We start from the raw sequence: 13,574 nt of genomic DNA, 5'->3' as shown, positions 1-13,574 counted from the left end.
TTCCATAGCTCTTCCTGTAGTGCCTTTCTGACTTCCCCCTTAGTAATCATTGCCACTTCCTGGTCCTTCACACTTGCCTCTTCAACTCTTCCTTCTCTCTCATTTTCTTCATTCATCAACTTCTCAAAGTATTCTTTCCATCTATTTAGCACACTACTGACACCAGTCAAACCATTTCCATCTCTATTAATCACCCTTACCTGCTGCACATCCTTCCAATCTCTATCCCTCTGTCTGGCCAACCTGTAGAGATCCTTTTCTCCTTCTTTCGTGGCCAACCTGGTGTACATGTCTTACATGTGCCTCTTGTTTAGCCTTTGCCACCTCTACCTTTGCCCTACGTCGCATCTCAATGTACTCCTTTCGCCTCTCCTCAGTCCTCTCAGTATCCCACTTCTTCTTCGCTAATCTCTTTCCTTGTATGACTCCCTGTATTTTGGGGTTCCACCACCAAGTCTCCTTCTCCCCTTTCCTACCAAAAGACACAACAAGTACTCTCCTGCCTATCTCTCTGATTACCTTGGCTGTCGTAGTCCAGTCTTCCGGGAGCTTCTGCTGTCCATCAAGAGCCTGTCTCACCTCTTTCCTTTTGCCTGTACCAATATGGCTGTAAAATAAACAATGACAATGACTAACCCTATCTAAATGAAATTCACTTCATCGTTAGCATAGTGGCATCATTGCTTCCGTCATTTTTTAACATTTTCAGAAAAAGAGAGAATTAAATTCAACAACAGTTCAGTTATCTAATTTCAACCTTTGTACAACACAATGACTTAGATATTTGACAATCTACACAAACATGAAGCAAAAACAATTTTGACAATGCACATTGGTATTTTTTTATTGATATCGTGGTAGTACCCGTAAGGTAAAAATGGCTTCATTATTATGCTATTCGCTAACGATCTGCTGCACAATCTTGCATATTACCTACTACCACAGTAGGGTACCCAACAACATGGGCCTGATTTATGAAACGTCTGTGTGTTAAAACCTGTGGGGGCAAACTTGATTGCTCATGCAAACAGATGTGATATCCTAACCGAAGTCACTCATATTGCATCTGCCAATGCACAAAATTTCCAAGCAATTCACGTTGGGCATTCTGGGAGGTCATCTTAGAAAGGAACCAGACTGAGTGTAATAATGACAACAAGCACCAACAAAACTAGAGACAATGGGGAAACTGATATTTTCCACCCGATAAATATTTTTGAAATGCTAGAAAAAACATTTGATTGTAATGTATTGTCTATTCAGCAATGCGATTATTGAGCTTCTCATCAATAGAAGGAGTGAGTTGGACTTATAACAAAATTTCTCTGAACTCTGCAATTCCTTGCATCTAGGTCATTTTAGCTAACTGTCAAAATATTCCTGTGTTAGCCTCTACCAGAAAGGTTTTGCCGGCTTGCTATCCCAAGTGTAAAATGCAATGTTACGCAGAATGGGCAGCCAGGACAAGTTAAATCACATCACGTCTTTTACGCGGTGTCAGGCTTCACCAACATTATCAGATTCGTAGATTTCCTGCATGCAACTTGGGAATTTTTGTTTTCCACTACCACTTTTAATTCTGCCACTTCAAAGTTCATTTTGCACTTGTTGCGCTCCAAATGGCCCATGGTGAAAAGAATCATTGCTACCTGGAGTGCAAAACCCATTTTTTTAAATGTAGTGGTATTCACCGCTTCACATCCGGTGCCAACAATGTGCGCAATCTGTTCAAATGAATATACAATTAAGCACTTATTTTTTTGGATCTTCAAAAAAGATCTCAAGTTAATCAAAATAAATCAACAAGTTCACAATCAGCAAAAACAATCTTTTAGGGCCTTGGCACACTGAAGGACACACCCCAAATTGACTGAACTGTTGCGCAGTTTGTAGGGTTTCGCAAGTAGTTTTCAAGAGTAGTCTACTAAAGACCAATGTTTTTTCTGGCAAATAGCGTTGCAATGTTGCAGATGTAACAGTCAATCAAAATGCACACAAGCATTCACAAAACAACATACAATGCCCAGTCATAATGAAGTTGGGATGATTTGTAAAAAGTAAAAAAGTACAGTGGAATTCCTTTTCATCAGTTATATTCAATTGAATACACCAACAAAGGATGGAGGTTACTTTCAGCTTGTCCCTTTTGGGGTCACCACAGCGTGTCATCTCAGATGAACGCACATATATGTTTGGCACAATTTTTACACTGGATGCCCTTCCTGACACAACCCTTCTCAGGGAGTGGAGGCCCCAGTGGGATACGAACCCACAACCCCTGGTTTATCAAACCAGTGCTCTAACCACTGAGCTACAAAGGATAATATATGTAATTCTCAAGCTGGCAAACCTTTAGTTCGTTTTTTGCAAATATTCACCGATTTTGTCAATGTGGTGCTTACAACATGATCTAAAAAACTTTCCTTTCAACAAAACTCAATGAGCATTTTGTAATTGAAAACACTAATTGTTGAAGCTATGAAGGTGGAATTCTGTCTTATCTTCTTGCTTAATGCACAACTAAGTTGTTGTCCACAGTCCGGGGTTTCTGTTCTCGTATTTTGCACTTCATAATGCGCCATGCATTTTTGATGGGAGACAAGTCTGGCTTGCTCCCAATACAATCAAGTACTCGCACTTTGTTACTTTTACCATGAACCCCTATATGTATCTTTTAGTATTAATGGTGCCTTCACAAATGTGCATCTTATCCATCCCATGGTCACTAACACACCATATATCCCATATACTGGCTTACGAACTTTGCACTGAAAGGTTGGTCCTTTTCCTCTTTGGCCAGGAGGACAGGACATCCATAATTTCTAAAATAAATTCAAAATGTGGACTTGTTAGACCAGAGTACACTTTTCCACTTTGCGTCAGTGCACCTCAGATGAGGCAGGCAGAGGGAAGCCATTACTGGGTTTTGATGACTATGGCTTTCACTTTGCATGGTAGAGTTTTCACTTACATTTATAAGTGTCGTCAGGAACTATGTTAACTGACACTTTTGCGAAGTGTTCCTGACAACACATGGCAATATCATTTACACAATTATCCTGTTTTTTAATCCCGTGCCGCCATGAGGGATCAAAAGTCACAGGAGTTTACTGTTGGTTTACAGCCTTTTCTCTGACGTACAGAGATTTCTCCAAATTCTCTGGCTCTTTTTATGATCATATTTTGGACCATATATGATAACATTCCTAAATCCATTGAAAATTGCGTGCTGAGAATTATTGGCCTTAAAGTGTGTGACTATTATGCAGTTGTTCACAAAGCAATTAACTTCACCCTATCCTTGCTTGCAAACTACAGAGTATTTAGTCATGCTCCTTTTATGCCTAATCATGGCACTCCTCCTTTCCAATATACTGTTTACCTGAGAAATGTTCCAAATGGGTGTTTCTTGAGGATTCCTCAACTTTCCCAGTTTTTGTTGCCTCTGTCCCAGTTTTTTTAGAAAGTGTTGTAGGGATCAAATGTGAGTACAGTAGTACCTCTACCTATGAACTTTCAGGCTACGAAACGCCTCTTCGGAAAAATATTCTCTCTATTTTTACAAAGGAAAATTCAGGATATGAAAGGAAAAAATAGGCGCTGGACTCGCTGCCCCCAAATTCCACTGAACGTAAACATCCTGTATGTTGATTTGTGTGGCGTGACAGAGCTGCTCTCCCATTAGCTAACGGTGTAGCATCTCCCTGGCATCCCATTAGCTAGGAGGAATGTCAATCTTTACCCATGATGCACTTGCTATATTTTGGTTTGTGTGGCGCGATAGAGCTGCTCCCCTATTGACTATTGCAGTAGCATCTTCCTGCCATTGGCTAGGAGGAATGTCAATCTTTACCCATGATGCTTTGCGTTTCCCTTGGACACTTGACTGTCAACGAATCACGGTAGCACACATGGGAAAAGTACATTTTTGTGCTTTTTTCTTTTTTTTTTTTAGCAGCTTTAATCATTTTTATTCACCATGGGGCCCAAGAAGCTTTAGTGGAATTAGGTAGTGTGTGTCTGTATGTGTGTGTACATTCATACGTATGTTGTCTCTCAGCTGTTAAAGGTTTTCTCCTCCTCCGTCCCCCACGATGCCTTTTGCTTGTCACTCACCCTTCTCTTCGCATAGTCGCCCAACGCCAAAGGTAAACATAATTTTTTCCTATTCTTTACTTTATGTACTTCGAATGCTTATTTTTTGTGGGGTCTATTTACATATGAAATGTACATCTACTTACGAAAAATTCACGTTATGTAATGACTTCCAGAATGATGGATTCATTTCACAGACAGACAGACAGACAGACAGACAGATAGACAGATAGACAGATAGATAGAGTCATATGCAAGGCTGAACCACGGCCAAAAGGGCGTGGCCTATCCACCTCTCTCAGCTGTTCTGTTTCATCTATGACACTGTCGCTGGTCACAGCTGTTTCACATGACGCACTGTGATTAGACCATGCATTTAAGTTGGAGTTTTGTCACTGGCATTTGCCAGTTCGTTGACTATACTTTATCACATCCTGGGTAACTCCGCCACTGCGCCATTATAGACCAGTCACACTTTTGCTAAGCTCTTTAGTTGTCACATAGTTATCGGACTTAGTTTCTTGTTTTTTGGATCCTGCCTTCTTGGCCTGTGTTGTCGTGCACAACTTTAGTATATAATGAAGCCCACTGAACATCGTCCCTTTGCCTGGGAGTCCTGGATTTGGGTCCGACCCCATTCCCCTGGTTCAGGACAGAATGAACTGGCCAGAGCAGGACCCAGCAGGGAAGACGCGGCATCGCCGGGCACGTCGACGGGGACACCACCTGTCTGAGGGTCAAGCATTTCCTATCCGGGTGGGCTACGTTATGTCATCCTCTCTACCTTGCCACCCGCACCGCCGATGTGCCATGATTACATCCCAACCATGACCCGCTCACCACTGCATATTGTTTTGGATTCAGATCTTTCGGATTACGAGGAAAACTTAAAACTTATATGACCGACTGCCTGATTCTGACTCGGACAATGAACTTGAAATTTCCCTCCTGGTGATGAGTCTCTAGGAGTTTGTTGCGCGGTCCACGCTTCCCGCTCCGGGGAGTCCAAGTTCTCTTCCTCTAATCCTTTTTTCGGAACCCATTTGGCCATCAATCCTGGCCCTCAGCATGGCAGCAAGAGACGCCCAAGCAGGGTGCCGCCCGGTGCCTCCTGCTGCGCGGCGACCAAGACAGCAGTATCCCGCTTCCGCTGGTAGGACGGCTGAGCCTCAGGCGACTTCCCCCGACGCTTGCGGATCTTACGGACGTGATTCAGCGGCAATTGGACATTCTCCTCCCGGATGGCCAAGGCTGTTTCGTGCCCATGCGTCGGTGACGGGTGAACGCTGTTGAGCCACGCCTACGTCACAGTAGCGAATGATCCGAAACCGAGCCACACCCACGTCACAGTAGCCACAGACTCGGGGGTGACCCAAGCTCGTGTCGTGGTGGCGGACAGATTTCCTGACCCGCTACCAAGCCAAGTCCATGTCGCAGTGGTGACTGACCTGCTGCTGCGCCACCTCCACGTCACTGTAGCAAACAACCTGCTACCGAACCAAGCCCAGCCCACGTCGCAGTGGCGACAGACTGCACGGCGAACCACACAAACGCTGTGGTACCCACCGATCCACTACCGAGCCAAGCCCATGTTGCTGTTGCAAATGACCCATTGCTGCGGACGGTCCACAGTCGTCTCACGTCCATGTGTTGATTGCGACCAGTCGACGGTCGTCTCACGTCCCTGTCTCGGTGGCGACCTGTCCACGGCCGCCTCACGTAACCGTCTCGGCGGCAGCGTCTCCTTGGCTGCCCCCCGTCCCTGTCTCGGTGATGACCAGTCCACAGTCGCCTCACGTGCCTGTGTTGACGGCGACCCATCCACGGCCGCCTCCGTTCCTGTATCAGCAACGACAGCTATACAAACGCCTCCTGCTCCTGCCTCAGTGGCAATGGGCCCACGGCCGCCTCGTGCTCCTGTCTCGACAGAGAACAAGCTGCTGCTGCCTTACGTCCACGCCCCAACGGCGACCGATCCTCGGCCGCTTGATGCTCACACACCTGTTTAGACGGCAACCTGGCCGTGGCCGCCCCTTGCTCCTGCTTCGACGGCGACCCGTGCTCGGCCGCCTCCCGCTCCTGTCTCGATGGTGACCAGCATGAGGCTGCCTCACGCTCCTGTCTTGGCAGCGACAAGTATTTTAAAGCCTCACGTTCCTGTCTTGACGGCGACAGATATACGGCCGCCTCATGCCCCTGCATCGACGGCGACCTTCCTATGCCCTCCTCACGCCCCTGTCTTGACGTTGACTGGCATGAAGATGCCTCACGCTCCTGTCTTGGCAGCGACAGGTATTCTACAGTCTCACGTTCCTGTCTTGACAGCGACAGATATACGGCCGCCTCACGTCCCTGCTTCGATGGCAACCGGTCCGCGGCTGCCTGATGACCACACTTCAATGTTGACCGATTCCCGGCTGACTGATGGCTCACTGGCAATGGGCCCACGGCCGCCTCACGTCCACGCCCCGACGGCGACCAATCATCGGCCACCCCCCGACCAAGTCTTGGCGAAAACCTGCACTTTCTCACTCAAAAAGAGAAATTCTCATCCAGTTTCACCACTTTTTCTTCTATTACTCACATTCTCAGACAGTCATGGCATCTTAAACCAATAGCATTTATTTTTTTACTTTTGGCATTCTTCTCGAGAGTAAACATAAGCAGCGTGTCTAGCTCGTCTTTGCTGTATGTTGCCCAGACTCTGTTGCTAACTAAAGCGCCGGTGGTGGATGGCAAAATGATGACGCTGTCATTACAAAGCACATTGATGGGATGTGTCAGTTCTGTAATATTTGTAATTATGAGTGTACCCCTTTAAGAGTGGGGGGGGGGTGAGGTAAACTTTGCAGAAAATGTGTGCCCAAGTAGGAGGTTCTGTGTGCTGCAGAAATGTTCCAAAAAAAAAAAAAAAAAAAAAAAAAAGACATCAGGCTGACATCTTTTTTTTTTTTTTTGGTCACGCCGTCTCGCGATCGGCCAAAACTGCCTCGCGACTGACACATTGAACACCCCTGGGCTAACACTTTTGGTTTGCAAGAATGCTCGTGGCGACTGTAAAGTGAAGGCCTTTCTTGTCTGCCATCCATATAACCTGGGGTTTAAACAAAAAAAAAAAACTGTGATAAAAAGTAAGTTGGCCGTAATGTGATAGGCAAAATGGAATGTTTGGGTCACAAGACAACTCCTCAACAAGTGGGTAAACAAGGTTCCCCCCGCACAGGTAACCACCCTCCACACTCAAAAGCAGAGTCTACCAGCTCCACCAGGCAACTTCACAGGAAAAGACCTCTTCAAGTCACAGTGGAAACAAGTGCAAGCACTCGCTAATGAGTTTTGGGCCTGCTGAAGAGTAGTAAGTATCTCAGCACTCTTCATCCGAGGCGCAAATGGCTTACAACACATCGAAACCTGCAGACGGGAGACAGTGTGCTTCTGAAGCAACACTTCTGCTCACCTTCCTGGTTTAGAGGATGATTTAGTGGATGAATTCAATTTCACAAATTAAATTCTTACTTCCCAACACCACTCTGATACTTCACCCTCTGGACCAACAAGTCATTTCCAACTTCAAAAAACTGTACACAAAGGTCCTCTTCCAGAAGTGCTTTAAAGTGACCAATGACAGACAGTTAACACTCAGAGAATTTTGGAAAGATCACTTTTCCATTTTCCATCCATTTTCTTTGTCGCTTATCCTCACAAAGGTCACGGGAGTGCTGGAGCCTATCGCATCTGTCAACGAGCAAGAGGCAGGGTACACTCTGAACCGCCTGCCAGCCAATCACAGGGAAACTTTTTCAGTTTGAATTCCGTCAATTTCATTGACAGCGCTTAGAGTGAAGTCACTCACCTGACCTTGAATTCGGCATGGAGAAAGCTCTGGCCACAGTGTGTACCACTATGTGACTGGAACTTTCAGTCTGAGACAGTTCCAGCCAATGCTGTCATTGAAATTGCTCTTGTTGGCGACATTCTGTCCTTGGGAAAAACGATGGAACTCGATGTGGACAATGAAGACATCAAGAATATGGGCCTGAGGATGAGGGAAGAGAAGAAGTTCAGAGTTCTGCCATAAAAGAAGTGTGCAATACGTGGGGCGCAGTGCATAGAGAAATTCTCCCAGGATACAGCGGTAGTGAATAGAGCAGTGAACATGGAACCATTCAGGAAATTCCTGTAACAAACATTTAAACACTGGATATTTTTTTTTTCTGAGAGAGAAGGAAAACTACTTCTGAGAAAGAGAGAGAGGACCTGTTGAAGGAAAGAGAGATGGGGGGAAAAAAAGCTAAAAATGAGAATTACCCAGCCAAATCACAGAGGCACATTCGCCTTCTAAGGTCTAAAGTAAATGATAGACTTTAAGTTGATTTAAATTTTACAATTGTTATGTTTACAAATGGCAGCTCTGTGGGGCAACTGGTTAGCGCATTAGCTTCAGAGTTCTGAGGACCAGGATTCAAATCCCGGCCCCGCTTGTGTGGAGTTTGCATGTTCTCCCCATGCCTGTGTGGGTTTTCTCTGGAGACTCTGGTGTCCTCCCACATCCCCCAAACATGCATTAATTGTAGACTCTAAATTGCTCCTCAGTGTGATTGTGAGTGGGACTGTTGGTCTGTCTCTATCTGCCCTGCGATTGGCTGGGAAACAGTTCAGGCAGTACCCCCCTTTCTGTCCGATGATAGCTGGGATAGGCTCCAGTGCTCTCATGACCCTTGTGAGGAAAAGCGGCTCAGAAAATGAATGGATGTTTATAATTAATAGAAAGACAAATCGATAATTGTAAACATGATGAGAAAAATACAAACCCAATTCAAATGAAGTTGGGAGATCGTTCAACATACTCTATTTTACAGCCGACAGGGTGCTATTTTTTCCAGCACTGTGAACCCTGCGATAAATTTAATGATGCGGATAAAATGTAGATTTTTTTGCTGTTGTTGTTGATAGCAGCAATAAGTTTTAATGTTTAATTGTTAAAACATGGCCATACCCTATAACACACTCTGGTTTGGGCATGCGCCGGTAGAATAAGAAGACTTTACCATCAGTTCGCGTACAAGAAAAATAATCCACCTCAATCGCACATAGAACAAGAAGAATTTACCTCGAGTGTGCATAGAAGAAGAAGAATCAACCTCAATTGTGCATAGAAGATGATGAAGCTACCTCAAGTGTGCGTAGAAGACGACGAAAATAGTTTTTGGTGTGCTGATGGGTACACGCAGCCCGAAAGCGCACAGACGCAAAATATATCAATATTTTTAAATGTATGAAAACCGTCCGCATGGGAAGGTTATACTTTTCTGAGGTCTGCCAGTAGATCCTAAAAGCGTGGAGGAGTGTGAAAGAATTAACCATCACCAACAGATGAAAAGGCTGGACTGCTAAGTGAAGAGAACAGCACAACTTCAGCTGTAATGAAAAATGACTGAGTGCAACTGAGAGACTGAAATGGTATGTGACAGAGACTTTCTGAAGCTCTTCAACTCCAATACTGAAGATGACAACTTTAGTGGTTTGAGTGAACACGGGGAGAGAAATAAAACAAATAACCTTTCTGTTCTGTTTGAGCCCTTTTACTGCCATGTTGGTCATCGTTTGGAAACAAGGTATGTAAATAAACATTCACAAAGTCTTTCCGAGAATATCTAATTTCACAACGTGCTGGTATGGACGGTATATATCTGCAGCCTATAGTCAGGCGCAGCTAGTGTATGGAGGGGAACGAAAGAAACAAAGGGGCGCAGTACTCTGTCATCCAGAAAAGACGGTAAATAAAAACAGAATACAATGACTTGCAAATCATCTTCAACCTATGTTTAATTGAAAACACTTCATAGACACGATATTTAATGTTCAAACTGATCACCTTTATGGAGGTGGGGCTTGAAGGCGACCACCTAGTGACCAGCCTGCACCCATGGGGCTCAAACGGGCAGAGCTCGAATGGGTAACATGGGTATCCCCTCCCTTGGGCTCACCACCTGTGAGAAGGGCCATAGGGGTCAGGCGCAATGTGAGTGGGCGGTAGCCAAAGGCGGGGACCTTTGCAATTAGAACCCCGGCTACAGAAACTGGCTATGGGGACATGGAATGTCACTTCTCTGACAGGAAAGAAGCCCGAGCTGGTGTGGTCGCTGAGGCAAAAAACAGATCATGGTAGGAGTTTGGTGATGCCATGGAGAAGGACTTCAAGACGGCTTTGAGGAAATTCTGTAAAGTCTCAGGAGGAGGCAGCAGTGCACCGTCAACACTGTGTATAGTGAGGATGGTGCGCTGCTGACCTCGACTTGGGATGTTGTGAGTCGGTGGGGAAAATACTTCGAAGAACTCCTCAATTCCACCAACATGCCTTCCCATGAGGAAGCAGAGTCTGGGTTCTCCAAGGCGGGCATTCCTATGCCTGGCATTGAGGTAATCTAGGTGGTTACTAAAAAGCCCTTCGGTGGCAGAGCCCCGGGGGTGGCTTCTTCGGTGAAGCAATGGAGAATGACTTAATGACTTATTTTACCAAATGCTGTGCCATCTTCTTGAATTTCTTTGCATCATGGCCTGGTGCATTGGTTCTTAAGATCTTGTAACCTACTTCATATTCTCTGACAGATTCCATTTCAGTGATTTCTTGAAGGGTCGCGTCAGGAAGGGCATCTGACGTAAAAATTGTGCCAAACCTATATGTGCGTTCATCTGAGATGACACGCTGTGGCGACCCCGAAAGGGACAAGCTCAAAGAAACTTACCTATTCTATTTCAGTGATTTCTTGATTCAACGAGTATGGTGGTAATCGGGTTTTAGTGTGGCTTTCCCAAATTTATTTTGTCATAGTGACTAAGATTTAACACGGGGACCAATAACTTTTTTTTTTTTTTTTACAGAGAGTCAGAAAGGTTTGGATTGTTTTTGTGCCTTAATAAATTCAATTTTCATTTGACAAGTACATTTTGTATTTCCTTGAGTTGTCTCTGGGTGATATTAAAATTGGTTTGATGATTTCAAAGCTTTGTGTGTGATATGCAAAAAAATAGACTGTTTTAGGATGGTGGATTATTCTTAAATCGCCAAATATACAGAATCTTGGGTTAAGTCAGTGCTTCTCAAATAGTGGGGCATACCCCCCGGGGAACATGCTTTTTTTTGCTGTGATAGAATAAAGTGTAATTGCACATTCTCTCCAGTAGTTGCGAGTCGCGCTCTCATTGTTAGATTGTGCACAGGGAATATTAGCTCTATGGTGTACTTTTTTTTTTTTTAATCCCACCGAGTAGGCAATCTTGAAGTACAGTAAACGAACCCATAAGAGACAATATGAAACTTTTTTTTAACAGGGAAGAAAAGAAAGGCGGAAAGAGACGAAGACAATGAGATGAAAGTAAACCGAAAGCTAAAACGAGGAAGTATGACAAAGCATATGTAGCGCTTGGCTTCATAGTGAATACAGAGACCAGGGTATTTAGTGTGCCTAAAAATGTTGCCAACGGACAGCATGAGGCCAAATAAATTAATGCTTAAAGGGCCACTGACACCTAAAACATGAAATTTAGTATGTTTTTAAACCAAAAATCATCCAAAATGGACCCAATGTTGCCGTATATCGTTTTTCATCTCCCGCCAGGGAAAGTCTCTCTAGGATGTTGTGTTGAAGAAGTACTAGGAAGTGCCGTTTTTTGCAGTAGCGGGGTCGAGTGTTTATATTGGTTTACACCTATTGCACCGGTGAGAAATTACCTGTTTTTTTTCAGCGTGTTAGCCAAAATGCCGGCTCATTATCTTGCTGGATTTTACTCGAACACCCAGCAGGATGGATTCACTCTTCACACTTTTCCAAAACACCCGGTTTGTCGTGAAAAATGGATTGCACAGATGCAAAGGACGAGAGCTTTGTGGGTTCTAAATGACAGGTAGGTTTGTATCGAGCTATTTAAAAAAATTATAGTTGGCGGGGACTAATTTGTCTCACAGTTTATAGCATATGTTATGTGATAAATGGAAATAAATCCCCTTGGTCAAACCGGCAACATGTGACAAAGCACTTGTATTGCGTTTAAGACAATTTAATCACACACAATACAATACAACACAAAACAATAACAAAATAGAATTGCAAAACCAGTTTAGTAGCGTGTAACATGAGCCAACGAGCCAAACGACGTATAGTCACTACTCGAACATAAACAACTCCTCCGAAAGCAGCAAGAATAAAAAGCTCCATCCACATCCACCGACGTAATCCTCTCAGAACGTAACAAAAGAGCCGCGTCATAATAACTTCATTAAGTACGTAAATCAGGGGTGCTAAATGTGTCGATGTGCGTGGGCCCGGGTTGTTGTCGCTCGCCAGCGGCCTGGCATTGTTGTTGCTCGCTGGCTGCCGGCATTAGCCCCGACACGGAGGTGCATCTGGCAGGGAGGTGGTTTGGCTGCCTGCGGGGTAGAGAAAGGAGCACCCCACCCCCACCCACCGATGTCTGGGCACCCCTGAAGTACTTACTTCACCTGGCGTGGGTCCTCCTGAGTACGCTACATACACAAGACTTGTAAAAGAGTTGGGAAATCGAACAATTATAGGCTTGTCATTTTGAATATTTCATCGGGTTCCTCGTCCATCTGACGGGGAGTCTCTTCGTTATAAGTGATCCGCATATCATCTAAATATGGCTCGAAATGATAGGGTAATATTGCCCCGGTCAGTTCACTCGATTGTGAGATGTTCTGTACTTCGAAATGAGCTTCAGTCTCAAAAGGGGCGTCAGAAAAATCCAAAAATCTCTATTCTTCATCTCTCATAGCAGGTGGCACAGCTGGCTTTCAATGGCGACCATCCCAGTGTCTTCTTCTTCTTTTCCTTTCGGCTTGTCCCGTTAGGGGTCGCCACAGCGTGTCATCTTTTGCCATCTTAGCCTATCTCCTGCATCTTCCTCTCTAACACCCACTGCCCTCATGTCTTCCCTCACCACATCCATAAACCTTCTCTTTGGTCTTCCTCTCGCCCTTTTGCCTGGGAACTCCATCCTCAGCATCCTTCTACCAATATACTCACTCTCTCGCCTCTGAACATGTCCAAACCATCGAAGTCTGCTCTCTCGAATCTTGTCTCCAAAACATCCAACTTTGGCTGTCCCTCTAATGAGCTCATTTCTAATCCTATCCAACCTGGTCACTCCGAGCGAGAACCTCAACATCTTCATTTCTGCCACCTCCAGTTCAGCTTCCTGTTGTTTCTTCAGTGCCACTGTCTCTAATCCGTACATCACCACTGTTTTGTAAACTTTGCCCTTCATCCTAGCAGACACTCTTCTGTCACATAACACACCAGACACCTTTCGCCAGCTGTTCCAACCTGCTTGGACCCGTTTCTTCACTTCCTGACCACACTCTCCATTGCTCTATATTGTTAACCCCAAGTATTTGAAGTCGTCCACCCTCGCTATCTCTTCTCCCTGTAGCCTCACTCTTCCCCCTCCACTTTTCTCAT

General features: G+C 44.9%; 1 protein-coding gene across 9 annotated transcripts in view; it reads right to left on the bottom strand.

Annotated features, from left to right (window-relative positions):
* dyrk1b (dual-specificity tyrosine-(Y)-phosphorylation regulated kinase 1B) overlaps positions 1-13,574 on the bottom strand; it is a 124,613-nt gene that overhangs the window by 95,633 nt on the left and 15,406 nt on the right. For 2 of the 9 annotated variants that reach the window (XM_061821063.1, XM_061821064.1), the window contains one exon: positions 7,949-8,131. The exons of 6 other annotated variants lie outside the window; for them this stretch is intronic. In XM_061821063.1, coding sequence (XP_061677047.1) covers positions 7,949-7,967 — 19 coding nt within the window. In that variant the 5' untranslated portion in view covers positions 7,968-8,131. The remainder of the gene's footprint in view (positions 1-7,948; positions 8,132-13,574) is intronic. One more of the 9 variants, XM_061821068.1, reaches the window with a different exon arrangement.

This window comes from Syngnathoides biaculeatus, chromosome 5 (assembly GCF_019802595.1).
Source record: "Syngnathoides biaculeatus isolate LvHL_M chromosome 5, ASM1980259v1, whole genome shotgun sequence".
In the NCBI taxonomy this organism is placed as follows: Eukaryota; Metazoa; Chordata; class Actinopteri; order Syngnathiformes; family Syngnathidae; genus Syngnathoides; species Syngnathoides biaculeatus.
Note: the sequence above shows the minus strand (reverse complement) of the source record. Positions and strands in the feature narration are given on the sequence as shown.